Source organism: Artemia sp. Qi Xiang Cuo, chromosome 3 (genome assembly GCF_049724085.1).
Source record: "Artemia sp. Qi Xiang Cuo chromosome 3, ASM4972408v1, whole genome shotgun sequence".
In the NCBI taxonomy this organism is placed as follows: Eukaryota; Metazoa; Arthropoda; class Branchiopoda; order Anostraca; family Artemiidae; genus Artemia; species Artemia sp. Qi Xiang Cuo.
This window is the reverse complement of record NC_142796.1, coordinates 91,399,264-91,418,679: the sequence shown is the minus strand read 5'-3', so window position 1 is coordinate 91,418,679 and position 19,416 is coordinate 91,399,264. Positions and strand designations below refer to the sequence as shown.

At 34.5% G+C, this 19,416-nt stretch overlaps 1 protein-coding gene across 1 annotated transcript in view; it reads right to left on the bottom strand.

Moving 5' to 3' along the window:
• LOC148954741 (glucose dehydrogenase [FAD, quinone]-like) overlaps positions 1-19,416 on the bottom strand; it is a 46,737-nt gene that overhangs the window by 6,789 nt on the left and 20,532 nt on the right. The window contains exons 4-7 of the mRNA XM_089087230.1: positions 14,472-14,684; positions 12,074-12,312; positions 6,014-6,229; positions 3,924-4,205 (exon numbers count right to left, since the gene is read on the bottom strand). Of these exons, the coding sequence (XP_088943356.1) occupies positions 3,924-4,205; positions 6,014-6,229; positions 12,074-12,312; positions 14,472-14,684 (950 nt within the window). The remainder of the gene's footprint in view (positions 1-3,923; positions 4,206-6,013; positions 6,230-12,073; positions 12,313-14,471; positions 14,685-19,416) is intronic.

Below are 19,416 nucleotides of genomic sequence, written 5' to 3'. Positions count from 1 at the left end.
AAACCCCCTCCGAAAAAAAACACTGGGACAGCCTTGGTTCCAGCAGCACTTTGGTCGAAAAATAAACCAAAGATTGTTGAAAAGCTTGCCCAAGCAATGTAAATAGGTGTTTTATTTTATTTATTATCACATTAATGGCCAATCCATAGTGTAGTCATACCTGTGGATAAAAAAAAACTTAGTACTACAGCGCTAACTATGTATCCCGTTTGTAATCTATTGAATTGAACATAGATCAGCTTTCAAGCATAAAATTTATTAATGATAATCAGAATAAAGATTTTAGCTATCATTTTGAATTAGAAAATATGTTGAAACAATAAAAAGATGAAATTCGAAATTGAGAATGAAAAGATGGAATTATAAATACAGAAGCCTGGAACGGTAGTTGCCATGAATCTGGGGAAAGGTCCAGAGACGTGGTATTAGTAGACAATGCTTGGGGATAAATTATCGTCGACACTGGCTTTTCAAACCAATTATTTTACAGCAAGGTTGTCTATGATGGGGCTAGTGCATTCTGCTCTCTGTATGGAAAAAGATCTGCTATCAGCTACTAACAAATAGCTGTTAATAAGAATATATGATAAGAGAATTAACCAAACTTAATTACTTCCTAAGTTGAAGCTTACTTTCAGTTGAAAAACTTGTTTTTTTGTTTAATTGCTGATCGTTTTTTTAGATAATGGTGGGAAATCTTGCGCCCCCTTCATAGCATTGTCCCTTTCCCAATGAAAATTCCTCCCACATAACCCCCGACCCCCCCCCCCCATTACCAGAAAAAAATACCCCCTGAAAACGTCTGTATGCTTCCCAATAACCAATACTATATGTCAACATTGGGTAAAGTTCATAACTTTCAGGATCAAGTCATACTAAAAGACACATTTATTATATTTTCAATCATGCTGAACAAAATGGCTATCTCAAAATTTTGATCGGGGTGAGTTTGGGAAAAAAATGAGCGTGGGAGGGGGCCTAGGTGCCCTCCATTTTTTTTGGTCACTTAAAAAGGGCACTAGAACTTTTAATTACCGTTAGAATGAGCCCTCCCACGATATTCTAGGACCACTGGGTCGATACGATTACCCATTAAAAAAAAATAAAAAAAAAACAGACAAATAAACATCCGTGATCTTTCTTCTGGCAAAAAAAATACAAAATTCAAAATTTTTGCAGATAGGAGCTTGAAACCTCTACAGTAGAGTTTTCTGATACGCTGAATCTGATGGTGTGAATTTCATTAAGATTCTATGAATTTTAGGGGGTGTTTCCCCCTATTTTCGAAAATCAGACAAATTTTCTCAGGCGCGTAAATTTTGATGGGTTAGACTAAACTTGATGAAACTTATATATTTGAAATCAGCGTTAAAATCTGATTCTTTTGACACCAGATTGCTAAACCAATTTACTGAGATTTTGAAGACGATGGAAACATTATGATGGTGAAGATAGTGAAGACGGTGAAGACGAAGAAGGTGAAGACGTTATGATGGTGAAGACGATGGAAAGTTATTCCTCAATAACTTGCTTCTTCGGTCAGTGTTTTCAATAGCTTTTACTAGCTAGTCTTATAAGCCATCATTGTTTTCCATTTGAAATCCGCGACTGGCACTTTTTTGCCATCAAGACATACCTTGTCTGGGATATCCACTCGCAGTCTCTACAAAAACTATCCCAGCTTTGTGCTTATGGCAAATCACCAATTACCAACAACAAGACCGTGCCCAGGAATCTTTTTCAGAAGGGGTTTTACTCAAAGATTTTTTAGGGGGGGGTACACAAAAAAAAACTCAAAAAACGCATACAAAATTTGTTCATATCCATTTTGTTACATTTTTAAGAGTAAAAAAAAACATTTCGGGGAGGGGGGTTCAAATCCCCCCTAAACCTCCCTCTGGGTACGGCCTCGACCAACAACTTCAAAATGTAAACTTTCTGTATATCCCCAGACCTAAGATAGCTCAATTCAGACATGAAACCCAATTTTTCTTGGTTTTTATTTTGTCGTTTAAAAATGTTAAAGGTTTCAGGGCAGCAAAATATTTTCACTAGTGTTACCAAGCTGAATTGTGAATATAAATTAGCAAAACTAGTTAGTTGAATTTGAAAACGATGCTTGTTCCTAAAAATTTTACATTAACAATCTGTTAAATTCCAAAGAAAATTGCACCTTCAAAGTAAAGCTTCCTTCAGCTGCTTTGACTATCGGGTACCGCATGTTCTTAGTTTACTTTCTGCAGATTTTTCCTCCACGTACCTTGTTTTTGAATTTGGCTGCAGCTGCGACCCTAAACAGCATAACTACATGCGGAAGTCTTTTTCATTCAAAGTTGACTTCCTAATTTCTTAAAATATATGTGGCTGTGTAATTTTTCAACTGGCCCATTCAAAATAAACGAAAATTGAATAAAATTGATTGATTGAAAAATCAATGAAATGAAAACTGATCACAGTATGGATAGAAGCATTTTTTTTTTGTTTTTTTTTTTAATCCCACCTCCTCTCCTCTCGGTGACATAATAACCTTTTTCACATAATTTCAAAACTTTAATGTCACCTGCACTAAATTAAAAACGACATTTATTTTAAAAACTTTTATCCAAACAATATTGATGAAACCACACTCTGCTACTATAAATTTAACATGATCAAATTTTTAAAAAGGATTATTAGCCTTCATTATCCTTTTCTGTATTTTTATCCTATATTTTCATTTTCCCCCTTCCTTTTTTCCATTTTTTTCCCTTTTTCCCTTTTACCCCTCAACTTCATTTTATACCTTTTAAAAAATAAATTCAACAAAATTACAAACTTCAACCAAACTACAACCACCAAAAAACTTCTCTTCCTCTAATTTCTCCTTCTTTATATCTCTGAAATTAAAAAAAAACTAAATTAACCCAATATAACCTTTTCCTCATCCTAACTATAGACTCCCTTTTTCAAAACAGAAAAAAATAATAATAATAATAATAATTTCCCATATATATACCAACTAAAAATGAATTAAGGCAATCAAATACAACAGGTTACTCTCCGGGGCATACTACAACACAAATAAAAACAAAACAAAATACAACGCACGTCCCACTTGTAGGATGCTCCCCCTCCTTAGAAGAATCCTTTGGCGGTGGCTTCAACTACATAGAAGAGATAGAAGCAGAATTAGGGAGCAGACATTTAGGGAACTTATCCCGGGTGCAGAGACTTTACGGATGTAAAACTTTAAATGAATAATCTAGCGGTTAAAATCATTTTTAATTTTGTAGAGTGCACAGTTGGCAAAATTTTGTTATTAAATGAAAATTGTATTAAAATTTGGCTTGAAAATTTTTAGGAGACAGGGGGGGGGGGGCCAAAAAAGATTTTGCTCCAGGCACAAGAAAGCCAGAAGCCACTGATTACGAGTTCATCAAATACAACAGGTTACTCTCCGGGGCATACTACAACACAAATAAAAACAAAACAAAATACAACGCACGTCCCGCTTGTAGGAAGCTCCCCCTCCTTAGGAGAATCCTTTGGCGGTGGCTTCAACTACATAGAAGAGATAGAAGCAGATTTAGGGAGCAGACATTTGGGGAACTTACCCCGGGTGCAGAGACTTTACGGATGTAAAACTTTAAATGAATAATCTAGCGGTTAAAATCATTTTTAATTTTGTAGAGTGCACAGTTGGCAAAATTTTGTTATTAAATGAAAATTGTATTAAAATTTGGCTTGAAAATTTTTAGGAGACAGGGGGGGGGGGGGGGGCTAAAAAAGATTTTGCTCCAGGCACAAGAAAGCCAGAAGCCACTGATTACGAGTTCAGCTATTATTTTGAAACATACAGTTGACTCTCATTTAAATACCGAGTGGCAAAAACAAACAGTCGAAAGAAAGCAAACGATGTTAGCATAAAACGCCAATTTTCTTACACTCCAGGTCTCGTAAGTTAGGCCACTTGCACGTCTAACTTGAATACCACCATCAGATGCTGCTGATCCAGACACGAAATGGAACTCAATGTCAGGAAAATCATCTGTTTGATTTGCGTGTTTTGTTTTCACCCACGCCATTCCTTCAACTCCTCCCATAACAGTGCCTGGTCCTTTCCCTAGATACCATCCGATAGCTGAACTTAGTCCTACTACCCTAGGGTAGTTGAGAGACACTGGCTTTTCAAGAACAAAAGTTGGCCATCCACTGGCTATATGGTCCTGAAAAATATGATTCATTTTTATTTGAATTTACGGTAACAAAAAAAAACTCATTACAAAATAGTCCAGATGAAACCTTGCTTCTACTTTATAAAGAGAACATAGCTAGTTAACACGTAAGATAAGGGAATTTCCCCTATACACGTAAACGAAGAAAGAGGAAGAAAGAAATAATAGAAAAAGAGGAAGAAAGAAGGAAGAGGAAGAAATAATAACCATCCACGCACCTACCAAGGCCGTATCTAGTGAGGAAGCGGAAGGGATTCTAATGGGGTTCACTTCCCCCCCATAAACGAGAAAAACTGGACAAATTTATTTACTTTTAGGGTACACAGTTAGGGTCTAGCTCTCTATAGATGGATCATCTTGCATATCAAATTCTAGATGCGGCCCTTCGACCTTATCCGTGCTTGATAATAAAAGTTTTGAAAGCAAATACTGTTTTACCGTTCTGTTTTTTACAAGATATCTAAATTAGTTTTTTACTTAATAAAAGTTTTTTAATCTTATTTATTAATTAAATTGATTATTATTCTCAATTAAAGTTTTTTTCATTCACTAATGGGCATACAAAAAACAGCACCACAAATTAATTATAGCTGGAGTGAAAGCTTGTATATAATTCCATTATATATAAATAAAAACATATATAAATAAAAGATTTATAGTTCTAGTTATGTTTATGCGTAAATATAAAAGGAGGGGGTCGACAAGAAAACGCATCAGTTTTTTTTATATTCATTTACGTTATTACGACTCGGAAAAACATTTGGAGGGGGGGGGTAAAAACCTCCTACCTCCCTGGATAAACAAAATTTTTATGCGCAAAAGAGGGATTTAAATATATATGGGGCTTAAGGGGGCAGTAATCCTACCTTGGTTGTGGTGAAATCTCTTCAGTTTAGCCTTGATATATTATGGGATATCATTTCTACTCGTTCTAAATTTAAAACTCCTCATTTTCACTGAAATAAAATACATGAAATGAAATGAAATTCAATTGAAAACTTGAAAACAATTTTAACGTTATCATTAATGCCAGATTAGACTAACTTGCGTAATTTTGGCCTTAAAATTTCAATTTGGTGTACAGGATTTGCAAATATTTAAAAGGCAAAATTAAACAAGCAAAAACTATGTTGTATTTAGGGAAACTTTCAAAAAGTGAATAATGAGATAGTAATTTACTGGAGCTCTAGATTAAAAAAATGATAAGAATTATCCGAATTTAAAATCAGATTGACATCGCCAACTTGCTAAGGCTTATGGAATGCAGACAACTATGAAAAAAACTTACCCATGACCATCATTTCTGTAGAAAATACAAATATTCGTAGTTTTGCAAATATTGATTGAAAATTTTCGATTTATGGTTCTCAGATAAATTTAATTTCACGGTGCGATTTTCATCAACTCAAACAAGGCTTTTATATTTGCGTTTATTTTCAGCATCAATATATTCAGCTCAATTCACAGAAATGATATGGGTAAAGAAAACACTTACCAGCCTGTTATATTTGTTGGATTCTAGAATGCTTTCAGGAAAACACTAGTCAAACCTTAGTGTAAAGAATGGGGTAGCTGCTCCCATCTCCGTCTCCGTCTTTATTTTCACCTTTTTTGGTATTTACTGGCTCTGTCTGCATGATTGTTTGCTTTTTTTTATTTTATTTTTTTTTTCCGGTTCACACAATCTATGCTTTTGAGTCTAAGCTAAGTAACTGATCATGTCTTTTTATCAATAAATTGAACTAGATTAAAATTATGACAAATCATTTTATAGAATAGTTTATAAGTTGAAGCCTTACCTGCAAGTTAGAGCCAACAGCAAGATCAGCATACACCGGAATACCGTGCTTCAATAAATGTTCTTTTGGTCCAACACCACTAACCATAAGCAACTGGGGGGAACCAATTGCACCAGAAGAGACAATAATTTCTTTCCTCGCATATTTAGTTATCACTTGTCCATTCCTTTCAAAAACTACACCGTATGCATGTTTCGTCAGAGGATTAATTAAAATCTAAAGAAAAAATACAACTAGATATATTCAACAGGAATTAAATAGAGAAATAGGCAGCCATTCAAGGCGTATGTCCCCTGCCCAATTTCCGATGAGGAGGTGAAAGATAATGCGAAGTTTCTTCGACAAGAAAAAAAAACTGTAAATGCATCTATACACATGAGGAAATCCATACAAGGTATGTACCGCTACTTCCATGGAAATAATTAGAAGGAACTGAAACAAGAAATTAAAATGCATGAAATGCCTAAGATTTGGGCTTGAAATACCCTTTTCTGTTCTTAATATAGCTTAGAAAAAATCCTTGATCCCTCTTTTATTTATGTCTTGTCTGGGTGAGCCTATAGTAGTAAATTGACTGTAAATCTCAAAAAACGCTATACGGAACCCAGATCGTATCCAGGAGCAGGGGGAGAGGGTTACCCGTTTTGACCCCCCCTGATAATTTTTGTCTGACTCGTAAAAACGTAACAAAAATGTATATAAACATATTTTCAATGCGTCTTTTAAAGTTTTTTGCTCCCCATCCCCCAGAACAAAATCTTAGACACACACTTGTACAAAACATCCTAAGAGACAAATATTTACGCCCCTGTGGTTCATAATAAGTGTAAAATACATGCTGTACAACACACTCTCTTATAATTACTGCAGTCAAAATGTTGTCAAGCAGTTCGTGGTAACGAACTGTAAGTAAGGAGTGACCCGGCTTAATAAACCGAAACTCTAAAAAACGGAATTTATGATACCAATAGATGCATCAAAAGAATCAGATTTTTATGCTGGTTTCAAATATATAAGTTTCATCAAGTTTAGTCTTACCCATCAAAAGTTACAAGCCTGAGAAAATTTACCTTATTTTTGAAAAAGGAAAAAACACCCCCTAAAAGTCATATAACTATAATGAAAATCACACCATCCGATTCAGCGTATCAGAGAACCCTACTATAGAAATTTCAAGCTCGTATCTGCAAAATTTGAAATTTTGTATTTTTTGCCAGAAGAAACATCACGGATTTTTTTGTTGTTTTTTTCTGGGGGTGATAGTATTGACCCAGTGGTCCTAGAACATCGCAAGACGGCTCATTCAAACGGAAATTAAAAGTTCTAATACCCTTATTAAGTGACAAACAAAAATGGAGGGCAAATAGGCCCCCTCTCTTTTTTCCCAAAGTCATCCGATCAAAATTTTGAGATAGCCATTTTGTTCAGCATGGTCGAAAAATACAATAACTATGTCTTTGAGGATGACTTAATCCCCCACAGTCCCTGGGGGAAGGTCTGCAAGTTATGAACTTATGACCAAAAAAGGACCAAAATTATGGCAAAAAAACGAATATTTTGACCAAAGTTATCACCAAAAAAAGTTTTGGCAAGTTATGAACAAAAAAAGAATATTTTAGCAAAAGTAGGCCCCTGAAAGTTACACTATGTAAATGTAAAACTAAACACAAATGCTGGGCCAATGATGTCTCCTATGCGTAATTTAATGAATTGGCATATATTTAAGCCAAAGAGAAAATAAACAAGATTATTTTCCTACAATTACATGATAAAAAGTGTGATTTAATGTCATTGATTTACATCTACGACATTATTTTGTAGACCAATAATATTATTTGGTATTACCGTAGAGAAAAACAGTAGCTATCTTTTTCAAAACTTGATGGTATTTAAAACATCAAATTCGAAATTACCCCACTCTGTGCATGAATTTGAGCCAGTACAAATAAAAGAACTATTTGAATCACAAGATAGTTTGTAAATAGTCGATCTGTTTCTCTGTTATTGAGATATGTACGAAATTCAAGCATTTTTTTATGATTGACCGATCAGAAAGAAGATCGATCAGAACTGATCGATTTTTATGATAGGGAGATCGGAATGAATATTTTAGGCACATTCTTTTTTTTCAAATCAGAAAAGATAGAAACTTGTAACAGTGGTTGTAAAATGAGTCTAGTTAAAGATACAAATACCAAACAATAGTAGAAATACGTGGGATTAATTCAGCGCTATTGTAGATTTTCCAAATAAGTTAACTACAATTTGAATTGTCCGCTTCTGTGGCCAAGAGTGAAATTTAGATCAACAAAGAAAGTTCATTATTAAGGTTAATCTACATTGCTTTGTATAAAATCTCGAAAATAGTTTTGAGATGATTCTACACAAGCTGCACAAGTATTTTGCAGACCAATGGGAAAATTGTCTTGTCATTTTTACAATGGGAAAAACCAAAACAAGCTTGGTATTGTAAACAGACTACCGAAAGGAGATTTGATTTCTGGTTAGTAATATTATTGTTTTTGGGCTCTTCTGAAGGCTATAATAAGAAAAAAAAGTAGTGCCAGTCAAATCCACAATCATCACGTTTTCCAAATATAAAGGAGACTATGCCAGAGGCTATGTACAAAACTACAAGAAAAAAACAATAGTAATAGGACTCTTCATAGGTAACATGTTGATTAAACAAGTTGCCTCTGATACAACAAAACTGAATATGATGATAAATAAATATTAAATGTTCAGTAATAACATATTCACTTCTTACAGAAAACCTACCTGAATTTGAGCTACCTATAGACCCAAAGCTCTTTAGAAACAGCACCACTCTGCTAGAGTCAGTTATGTCTTCTGGTCTAATCTGGTCAGTTATGTCTTCTGGTCAGTTATGTCTTCTGGTCTCTGGTCTTCTGGAGCTATCACAGGAGGCTGTGGACGTCATCACATTCTGAAGGCAGGCCTAACTTCGGGTGGACATGAAGACCTATCGACAACTCAACGGCGTCAGGAATAACCTGATACATAGAGAAATCAAGTCATTTGTTGATGCCAAAGCAGATGAGCTACAAGAGGCAGCCATGAGGAAGGATGTTGGAGCAGTGTACAAACATTTTCTTGCGGTGTGCTCCTTGAAGATATGTATCCCACCTTTTAAGGTTGACTGAAAATTTCTCGTCTCTGCTGAAATCAATCCCTCTATCTATCTGTAAGGACTTGTGACGTCTCCCAACTTGTGATCTATAATGACCTCGTTATGTTGGATATAATCATTCTCAGTCATAAAAATTTGAAATACAATTAAGAAGTTGAAAGACCACAAAGCTTCTGGGATCTGCGGAACCCCAATGGAGCTGCTCAAGAGGGGAGGTGACACTATGCTGCTATGAATTCAAATGCTATTCACTGCAATATGGGACCCGGAATTTCTCCTGAGGACTGGTGTACAGGAGTGATCCTACTACTGTGGTAGAGAACGGGTTCCAAGAAGAAGTGCTTCAACTTTAGAGGGATAATACTCCTCTCAGCACCAGACAAGCTCTTTTCTATTGTACCGTTGCAGTGATATTTTGCGGAATCCCGACGAAAACGCAGAGTAGAGCAGACTGGTTTAATTCCTGGCCGATCAACGACATAGCAGATATTCATCCTGAGGTAAATCTTTGAGAAGGGGAATGAGTTCCATCAAAAGGCTTTAATTGTTTATTTCGATTTCAAGGCATCTGTTGATCGATATTCTCAATGGAATATTCTTTTAAATACTAGCCTCCCTTCAAAATATGTCCAACTACCTAGGTTCATGCATTTAGAGACTGAGAGCTGTGTGCAAGCAAAAGGTAGACGCAGCAAGTTCATTCTAATATGAAAGGGAGTCTGGCAAGGTTGCTCAGATGCTCCTGAACTACTCAATTGTGTTACACAACTCCAAGTCACAGCTATTCATGGCTTTGAACACAATTCAGAAAGAAGCTGTCAGGATCAGACGATCCTTCAACTGAAAGAATACAAAATTCATTACAGTGAGTTAAAGTCTGACACCGACAAATCAAATTACTCAACCATTGTAAAACAAATCAAAGTGATCTCCCCTTTCACTTATCTTGGTTCTATAATATTTAAAGATGGCTTCATCGACCAAGAAGTTGTTGCCCGCTCGGCGAAAGCTTGGCCAAAGCCAACTAAGCCTACAACGGCAGCTGTCCAGTGCCATCGGGAAATTCCTTGACCAGCCTGGAATTCTGCTGTCAAATACAGCGGCTCATGCTGCTGACTGTCCCACATGGAGAAGGCTGAAGACTCTCTCAACGTCACTCCGGTATGAGAATTAAGCAAGTAAGTAATCTTCTACCATGCCAAATTCTAAAATCTCTTTTCCTACCCAACTGTTCTTGGAAAGTGCCTCTCAAATTTATCGTCGTGTAATTTATCAACGTCCTAACTTCCCAAAGGGTATAACAGCTTTAATTATATTATTTTTAACATAGCTGTAAATGAACTATATAGCTTCCTTTACATGTAAAATTAATAACATCACTCCCGGGCTATATGCCCTAGTATCTTTCTTTTCGGTCGCCGATTTTAAATAAAATAATCAATGAGGTTAGCCGTCTTGTCATCCTGTGTTAACGTATGGACTATTTGACCATCAGATACCGCATTGCTTATAAACATACTATTGCACCTGCAAATTGTTGCAGTCTGTTATAATTGCTTCTCACTCCTTCCTTACACCAAATGTTTAGAAGCTAGCAAACCATCTATTCCAAGTTTTATCTACTTTAGGCCCTAAATCCCCTCATAAAGTCTCCTAATAAAAAGGCCACATTACTACCCAAGACCTTGTCTATTTGTCTAATTTAACTGTATGTAAAAATCATCTGAGTAACTGCTGTTTTAATTAGGCGTTTCTACAGGAATATATGCCGTGATGTCTGATACTTTGCATTTTCTGGTCTTAAATCGTGCAACTACAATTTTATTATGAATACCTTTTCGACCTAAATCAGATATCCTTATTCATATGGAGCGCAAAGCCCTACCTATAAATCCCATCCTTTCTAAATTATAACCAATTTATAATTTTTGCCAAATTTATATTTTATATATTCTCTAAATATTATATAAAAATAGTTGATATTTTTTATGGTTTCTAACCAATGGAGATGATTTTCTGGAACTCCCAGCAAGTCTAGTAAAATTGCCTGATTTTACCATTCCAAATAGCTATATTTTAACGTTTTTATCTTCCATGATTTAATTGTCATAATTTTTAAACCTTTGAAATTTGAAGCAGATAAGGTAATATATTACTACTGCTACTAAAAACTCACTGCACCGCCAAGAAGCCTGATGCCTGCCCAGCTCTACTTCTGCGTCCCAATCAATTCAAAGCCCTCCCCTTTACAACTTCCCAAGAAGTTCCATTTTTTTTCTTGAATTATTTCTTAAAACCTCTTCCTATCCTATTCAGGGACTACCTGTTCTTGTTTGGCCCTACAATTATGGCTTAAAAGGACAAGCTTACGCAACGCAATGCTATTCTTCACCAAAAATGTGTCCCAGCCTTCTCAACCTTTCTCTCATTATAGTCCTAGAAAACGAGATAGTCATATTTTTCGCCCAGCTTACTCTCAGCCATTTGGGTACCCAAAACAATGCGAATACAATGTCTGTGAAAAACATCAACAATTCCTCCTCCGTCTTCCGAAGAACCCACGTTTCAGAACCATAATTGAGCTAAATTTTAAAACTATACTTGACCACTGTTATTACTGTAGCTTCCAATATTTTAATCATGGTTCGCAGGCTTATCTTCTTATTCTTCCATTTTTTTACCTATCAAAAGGCACCCTGGTCGTTGGTCATTCTACTTTTAACAACTTCACTGCATCCACGATCTTTCCTAGTAATACCACCTAGATAAGTGAAGAGTTCCATTTAATCTATTTTCTCGTTACCCAGCATCTTTTTTAATTTTACGCCTGCAATTTCTAACTCAAAAATATGCTTTTACTAAAAAAAATATAAAAAAAAAAAAAAAAAAAAAAAACAGGAAAAGTGTACCTTAGTGACGTGCGAATCTGTGGAAATGTGCAGATTTTTTCGTGTTTTAACAGGCCGCAAAAAGGCCGTAGCTGTGGATTGTCTCCAACCTTTCTTTATTGTTCCTTGTGGAATCATAAAACCGGTCTGAAACTCTGCATTACAATCTCGGTTTTCATAACCGAGTTCTACTCCCGCTTCTACAAAGGCATCTGCTAGTTCAGTTTTGTAAGGCGCCTCCTCGACATTAAGCATACCACCTATAAAGAATAAAATGAAATATATATCGTCAAACAAATATATATAATAAATATAATGAAATATATAATCAGGACTTGTGATATCTCGCAATAGGATACAATTCTTAAATTACCATCAATTATGCCTTGAAATTAAATTTTTTTTTAGTTTATATTATATTATTTTTTATATTTTTTATTATGTTATATTTTATATTTATATTAGCTATATTCCATAGGCACCTCTAAGACACTAAGTATATCACAAATAAAAATCGAATAACTGTGTATCTAATTGGGACATTTCATATCTCGTAACTAGCAGTGGAGACAAAAAAACTATATATATATACAAAAAAGAGGACACGTCAGCGCTACCCTTGCAAAAAAGTGATTTGCCTTATGTTCAAGCCAGGACATTGTAAGTTTCTTTTAAAAAGTTTTTGGTCATGACAATTTTAACTGTGTCCTTTTTTCAATCCGATACCTTTTTTATATGTTTCGGGCTATATTTCAAAATACCCATAAATTTATTTTCAAAATAACATTTCACCATTAATACTAATTTGGATAATGGTTACCATCTCTGAATCAGCTAGAAATGACAATTTTTTCTTACTTGCTAGTTCTCTTTCAAAACGCGTTTTTTTTTTTGGTTATTATGGGCTGAGGGTTGTCCTTTACTAGTTGCGAATACCACTGCAACGACGATTAGATGCACAATTCTGCATGATAGACCCCTTTGCCATAAAAGTACTTGCTTGTAGTTGCCTTTAAGCTAGCCATATTTAATCTATGCCTCCTAGAAATTAAGCAAACCCCTAAAAGAGTTAAATTAAAGATATATCCTGCCAGGTTATCTGATATCTCGTGACACAACAAATAATTTTGTAAATTTATATCAAGTTCGTCTCGAAAACAATTGTTCTAGTTACCCTAATGCTAGCTATGTAATGAAGAATAATTAACCCCACTCCGTAAATCTAAATCCCATTGCATTACATGGAAGTACATTTTATCGTTTCACGTCAGCTTTTTAGCTGGATGCACCAGCATTTCTGAATTGACGTCAATGAAACAGTTCGTGGTAACGAACTGTAAGTAAGGAGCGACCCGGCTCATTAGTAATCGAAAAACTAAAAAAAGGAATTTTGATACCAATAGATACATCAAAAGAATCAGATTATTATGCTGATTTCAAGCATATAAGTTTTGGACTGTAAAATTTTGACTCTTTCTCACAACTCTATTTTTAAAGACAATAAAGAAACTTTAGTGTAAAGAGTGCGGCGCTGAGGAGGGGACAGCCCCTTTCATATGCGGAATAATTTCTGTTCGTTTTAAGTTTTAATATCGCTCTTTACTTTCAGTTAAAAAAAACTTGTTTTTTTATTTAATAATATGTAAAGGATAGATACTATAGGTGTGTGATGGTGTCAAAAACATGTATAAGGATGTTAAAACAGGAATTATATGCTGAAAGTGCGCCCCGTTGAAAAATTTTTAAATGTGAAAGAATTTTCCGACAACACTGACTAAGCAAGACGTACCGATAAGAAAAAAAGGAGATGAAAACAACAACAAAAAAGTGTAGGTGATCAGAAACCTCTTTTAATCTTTTTTATTATTGCCTTTTTGTCTCGCTTCACGCATTTCATTCTTTTTCATATTTCTCTTCTTTGTGGACTGAGGAAGGTTGATCGGATATATCGACCAAGATATTAGGCAAATTTTCTAGATTTTGCTGGCTAAAGACATATCCTTGTTTATAAGATCTACGCTTCTTTGTGTTTAATCACATAAAAGCCCCGTAGTTACACCGACGGTAAGAATGAATTTATATACGGTAAGAATGAAGGTATTAAATTAAATGTAAGCCTAGTAAAGAAATATTAAAACCACATCTTTTATTTGTTAAATATTAATTTTACTCCTTCATCATCCATTAAAAGAGATGTGTATATTTTAAGAAGGTAGGTAAGTAGAGCAAAATATATAAATATAAATAAATGTAAATCTAACAGACAATTAACATATAAATACACAAATATAAAAAATATATAAACCTTTGTTTAGCTGTTTAAATAAATGATGCACCAAGTATTTTTTGTAGTTTTATTAGTTCTGGATTAGTTTTATTATTATTTTTAAAAATTTTGATTTAAGAAACCAAGCCTTACCTGTTCCATGATAGCGTTTGTCCGCAGCATATTTAGGATTTTTGTTATCTTCGGGTTTCTTGAAATAGGGTAGAATACTTTCGTAATCCCATCCATAGTTTCCTAAAGAGGCCCAAGTATCGTAGTCACGGCGGTTCCCTCTGACATATAGCATGTAATTTAGAACTGAAGAGCCCCCAAGAACCTTACCTCGTGGCCAACTGCATCGATTACCTGAAAGAAAATCAGACAAATCGGAAAAAAGAGAAAATTGTGAAAAATGTGACTTACAATACATACAACAACTATATACCAGACTCTTTCAAGCCCCTTTCGCGTGAAATTCAAAGTTTTACATTTTCCTCAGAAGAGAGGTAATGAATATACTTTTTAAATGAAATAAATAAAATTAATATTAATTTTTTTTATTGAATTTAAATTAATATATAAAATGAGCATAAATAAAATAAAAGCGAGCAAACCAGAATATCTAAAGGTGGGTATATTTCCGGAGTTTCCTAACTAATTAATATCTGACTTTTTTTGGGTTACCTATGGGGGCTTTTTTCTCTCCTTTATTGGCAAATTTTTTCATAGATGCTATTGAAACCTCCGTTATACACAGTTTTGGAATTTCCCCTTGTTTCTGGGGTAGGTTCATGGATGATGTCGTGTGCGTTTGGAAATATGGATTGGACTCCTTAGACCTATTTTTTAAGCATTTAAATAGTTTTGATAATAATATTAAATTTACTGTTGAGTTGAGGAAAATAATAAATTACCTTTTCTGGATATTTTATTAATTAAAAAGGGATCTCCATTTACTTTCATCGGTTTATAGAAAACCGACGCACAATGATAGGCATTTGAATTTTCATTCTTACCAGCCAATGTCGGTGAAACGGGGGGTTGTAATTTCACTAGTGGATAGAGCCTTTAGAATTTGTTCCCAGGAATTTCTGGATTCGGAATTGTTGCACTTGAAGGATATTTTGTTTTGTAGTAATTACCTAATTAAGTTCTTTGACAAAATAATTGAAAATAGACGTGTTAAACATGATAGTAGGGTTATTGGGGTTTCTCAGTCTTTAGATTTAGATGTATCAAAAAGTTTCATTTCATTGCCATATGTACCTGGTTTGGGTGAGAAACTTTCACGGGTTTTGCATAAATTTGGTATTGATACATGTTTCCAATCGTTGAGGCCAATGGGTAGTTTCTTTAGTTCTGGTAAGGATTTAACCTGGGGAAATTTAGTAAGTGGGGTGTATAAAATTCCGTGTTCTTGTGGGAAGTTATATATTGGCAGGACTCACCAACAATTTGTTGAAAGGTTTATTGAACACCGAAATTCAGTAGAAAAAACCCTACAATTTAGCAAGCCTCCAGAAACTTTCGTTTCAGCTTTAGCAGAACATATTTGGTTTCAACCAGATCACTTTGTAAAATTTGATGAGGCCTTAGCTATTTCAAATGATAAGGGGTATACACAGTGGGCAAGAGAAGCCATTGAAATTAAAAACATATGTTTGCTAACCTTTCAATAAATAGGGACACAGGTAGTTTAAATACTGAGTTAATTTATGATATTCTTCTAAAGAGAAAATCAACAGTCAATAAGGTAATTAAGATTATAAATAATCAACAGGGGACTGTTTTTCCTGCTAGACCAAAAGGATTTGCTTCAATAATAGCCAATAAAATGTCTATTTCGAAATAGAATAGTTAAAGTGATCTTCATTTTTTTAATTTTTCCTTAGTTGCTCTGGTGTTATCACTGAAGTAACTCCATATTAGCATCTTTTCCCTACTTGGATCAGTTTGCGCCAATTGTATATTTTTTGTTTTGGTGGTGGTCTTATTGGTTTTTTAGTTTTAACTTTTTTTTTATCTTGTTCTTCTTCTGTCTTTCGTGCTGAAGACGCCTTGTATATCCGCGTTGTTTTGCATTTGTCTTTTCTTTCCTCTCCACTGGCCGCAGTCTCGTTTGTTGTTTTTGTTTAATTGAGATTTTTCTCTTTGTTGGTTTTTGTCATGGTTGGCCAGTTCGGCTTAAGATCTTTCAATAGTTTCAAGTGTCAGTTTTCTTCGAAGTGACCACAGCGTAAATACTATACAGTATGGGAAATTTCTATATTTTCTATAAAAAGGTTTTTGGGACGCATCAGACACACACCTTTCGTCATGACTCCGCCTTCGCGCCTGCGCAATGACAGATTTTAGCATTGCGATGGGAATATAGGATACCTGTTGAAGCTATTGCTGTGACGCTTTGGGGAACTTCCGAAACTGTTCCCTGTGATGTATCCTATTTCTTAACCAAATTTTCCATACTGTTCAATATTTAGAACCCACCGCAGCGCCAATCCCCATGAAGCAGACACAGTTGTACAAACTCCATCTCCCTCCAAATTATTCGAAGCTTCTCTCTGAAAGTGGGATCAAGCCACTTTTTTGCATGGCTTATCATTTGATTTACGGTAATCTAAACTTGTACCCAAAGCTATCCTTTGACAATTCCAATGGGAGATATCTAACATATCTTCCTCAGGTTTCAAAGCGCCTACATTGCAGAGCCATTTTTGAGCGCTTTCATGACCGTGGCCTTAGATATTCTATATCCTAATCTTACTTTGTAGATTTACCTACCTCTTTTTCCAAATTTTTTTCAAACGCAAAAAAATATTCTTTGCCTTAAATATTCTACTTTCTTCATATTCAAGTATCTTGTCTAATAATTGTATAAAAAAAAATTCAACAGGCTTTTTTCAACCAAAAGCAAAGAGTGGTATTAAAACATAAAACAAGAAGAAAATAATTTGCATGTTAGGGGGGTGCCAATTCCTCAACCCCTAAAGGACCTGCATTAAAAAGACAAGACACTTATATAATTGGATTCATTAGTCTCTGATCTGTTCATTCAAAGAGCCAGAATTACGATATTACTTATATTTTTTAATAGAGAAGGGTACAAACTTGCATAAGAAAATAAGAAAAGTATCCTTTTTTTAAAATTCCCTTTTTTCAAAAATGTTATTGGATTCATTAGTGTCTTATCTATCCATTAACAGAGCCAGAATTACGATACTATTTATACTTTTTCATAGAGAAAAATAGGAAATTATTATGCTTAAATAATAGGAAAGACATTATTTTTTCAAAAATTCCCAAGCAATGCTGAACTTATTCTCAATTTAAAAACCAAGTACACCAAATTTCAAAAATCTAGCTTGGTAGATAGACAGAACTAAATCTCAGGTATGGATTGATAGCAAAATTGTTGTATTTCGCTGATAAACCATAGGGGAGCAGAAAAATATCCTTTTTTCAAAAATTTCCTTTTTTCAAAAATGCGATTGGATTCATTAGTGTCTTATCTATTCATTAACAGAGCGAGAATTACGATATTACTTATACTTTTTCATAGAGAAAAATAGGAAATTATACTTGCTTAAAAAATAGGAAAAGTATTCTTTTTTTTTAATTCCCAAGCAATACTGATCTTATTTTCAATTAAAAAAATCAAGTACACCCAATTTTAAAAATCTAACTTGGTAGATAGATAGAACTAAATATCAGATATGGATTGATAGCAAAATTGTTGTATTTCGGTGATAAATAGTAGGGGAGCAGAAAAAGAACATACCAGAATTTACAAAGGTAACATAATCTTAAAGTATTGTGATAAAATGTAAAGTTTTATTGTAAGTTGCAGGGGATTGAGGAGAGGATACTCATATACGGAATACTCTCTGTTGGTTTTAAGTTTTAATGTGGCCTCTTACTTTAAGTTGAAAAAAAAAGTTTTTATAATTAAATTTCTGATGAAATATTTTCTACAATAAAAAAGAAGCTATCATCCTGCAGTACTTCCATTCAGGCATAATCCGAATGAAGGGAGGTTTGAGATTAATTTTTCTTCCTTCCTCCTTAGACATTTTATATATGTATATACCAGAATGCTCACAAATAGATACATAATCCGAATCAACTTGGTTAAATCAAGCTTTGAAATAAGTCTGTGTACTAAAGTTTGAAGAACAACAAAATAAAAATCATAGAGAATCACGGTTTTCAGGTATAAATATACCTAAGATGGGACCAGAGGGAAAATATTTTTTTTTGTGTCGAAGTCCTTTGTACTTCGTCGGTCTATGTAATTTTCTTTTTTTTATTTTTTTCTGGTAATCCAAGCCTTTTTCTGTTCCAGTTATAAATCCACCAGCCATAATGTCAGACTTCAACACATCATGGGCCTTTACAAGATCTAGCATTAAAACAGGTTTATCATTTATTTTTTGTACAGTTCACTTTTGTACTCTTTATTATCACTTTATTAAGTTCAATGGACGTTATATGCAGTCTACATCTCGTCGTCACTCTCTTTTCCCCTTTCGTACTCTTTTTCCCTTTAGTTTTACTATACGCCTATATTACTGCTCTAACACAAGAATTTCTATCTATCTACTGCTAATACTACCAGCAAATCCTTGCAACACTAAGCCAACTGAGGCCAAAACAGCTACGAGCACTCCTCCTTCACTCTAATCAATTCAAAGCCCACATCTTGACACCCTCCCAGGAATTTCCTATTCCTCTTAATTATTCCCTACGACATCCTTCCACCCCATTTGGGAACGATATCCCTTTTTTGACCCAAGGACCAATTTTGACAATCTGTCATCTTTCGCCCGCAGAACGTGTCCTAGCCATCTCAGCCTTTCTCTCATTATAGAAATAGATAGCGGGATTGAACCACAATTTTCATGCAGCCTACTGTTTGAGTTGCGACGGTCAGTCAGTCGGTACCCAAAATAATCCATAGGCAATTTTTCTGGAAAACATCAAGCAAATCCTCCTTCGTTAGCAAATTTACGACAAAGCCAACTCATTTCTCTTTTCCCTGAGATGGTACGCCTATTTTTATAGTTTGTCCATGAAAGAGTGTGTTTCATTGGGTTGCGCT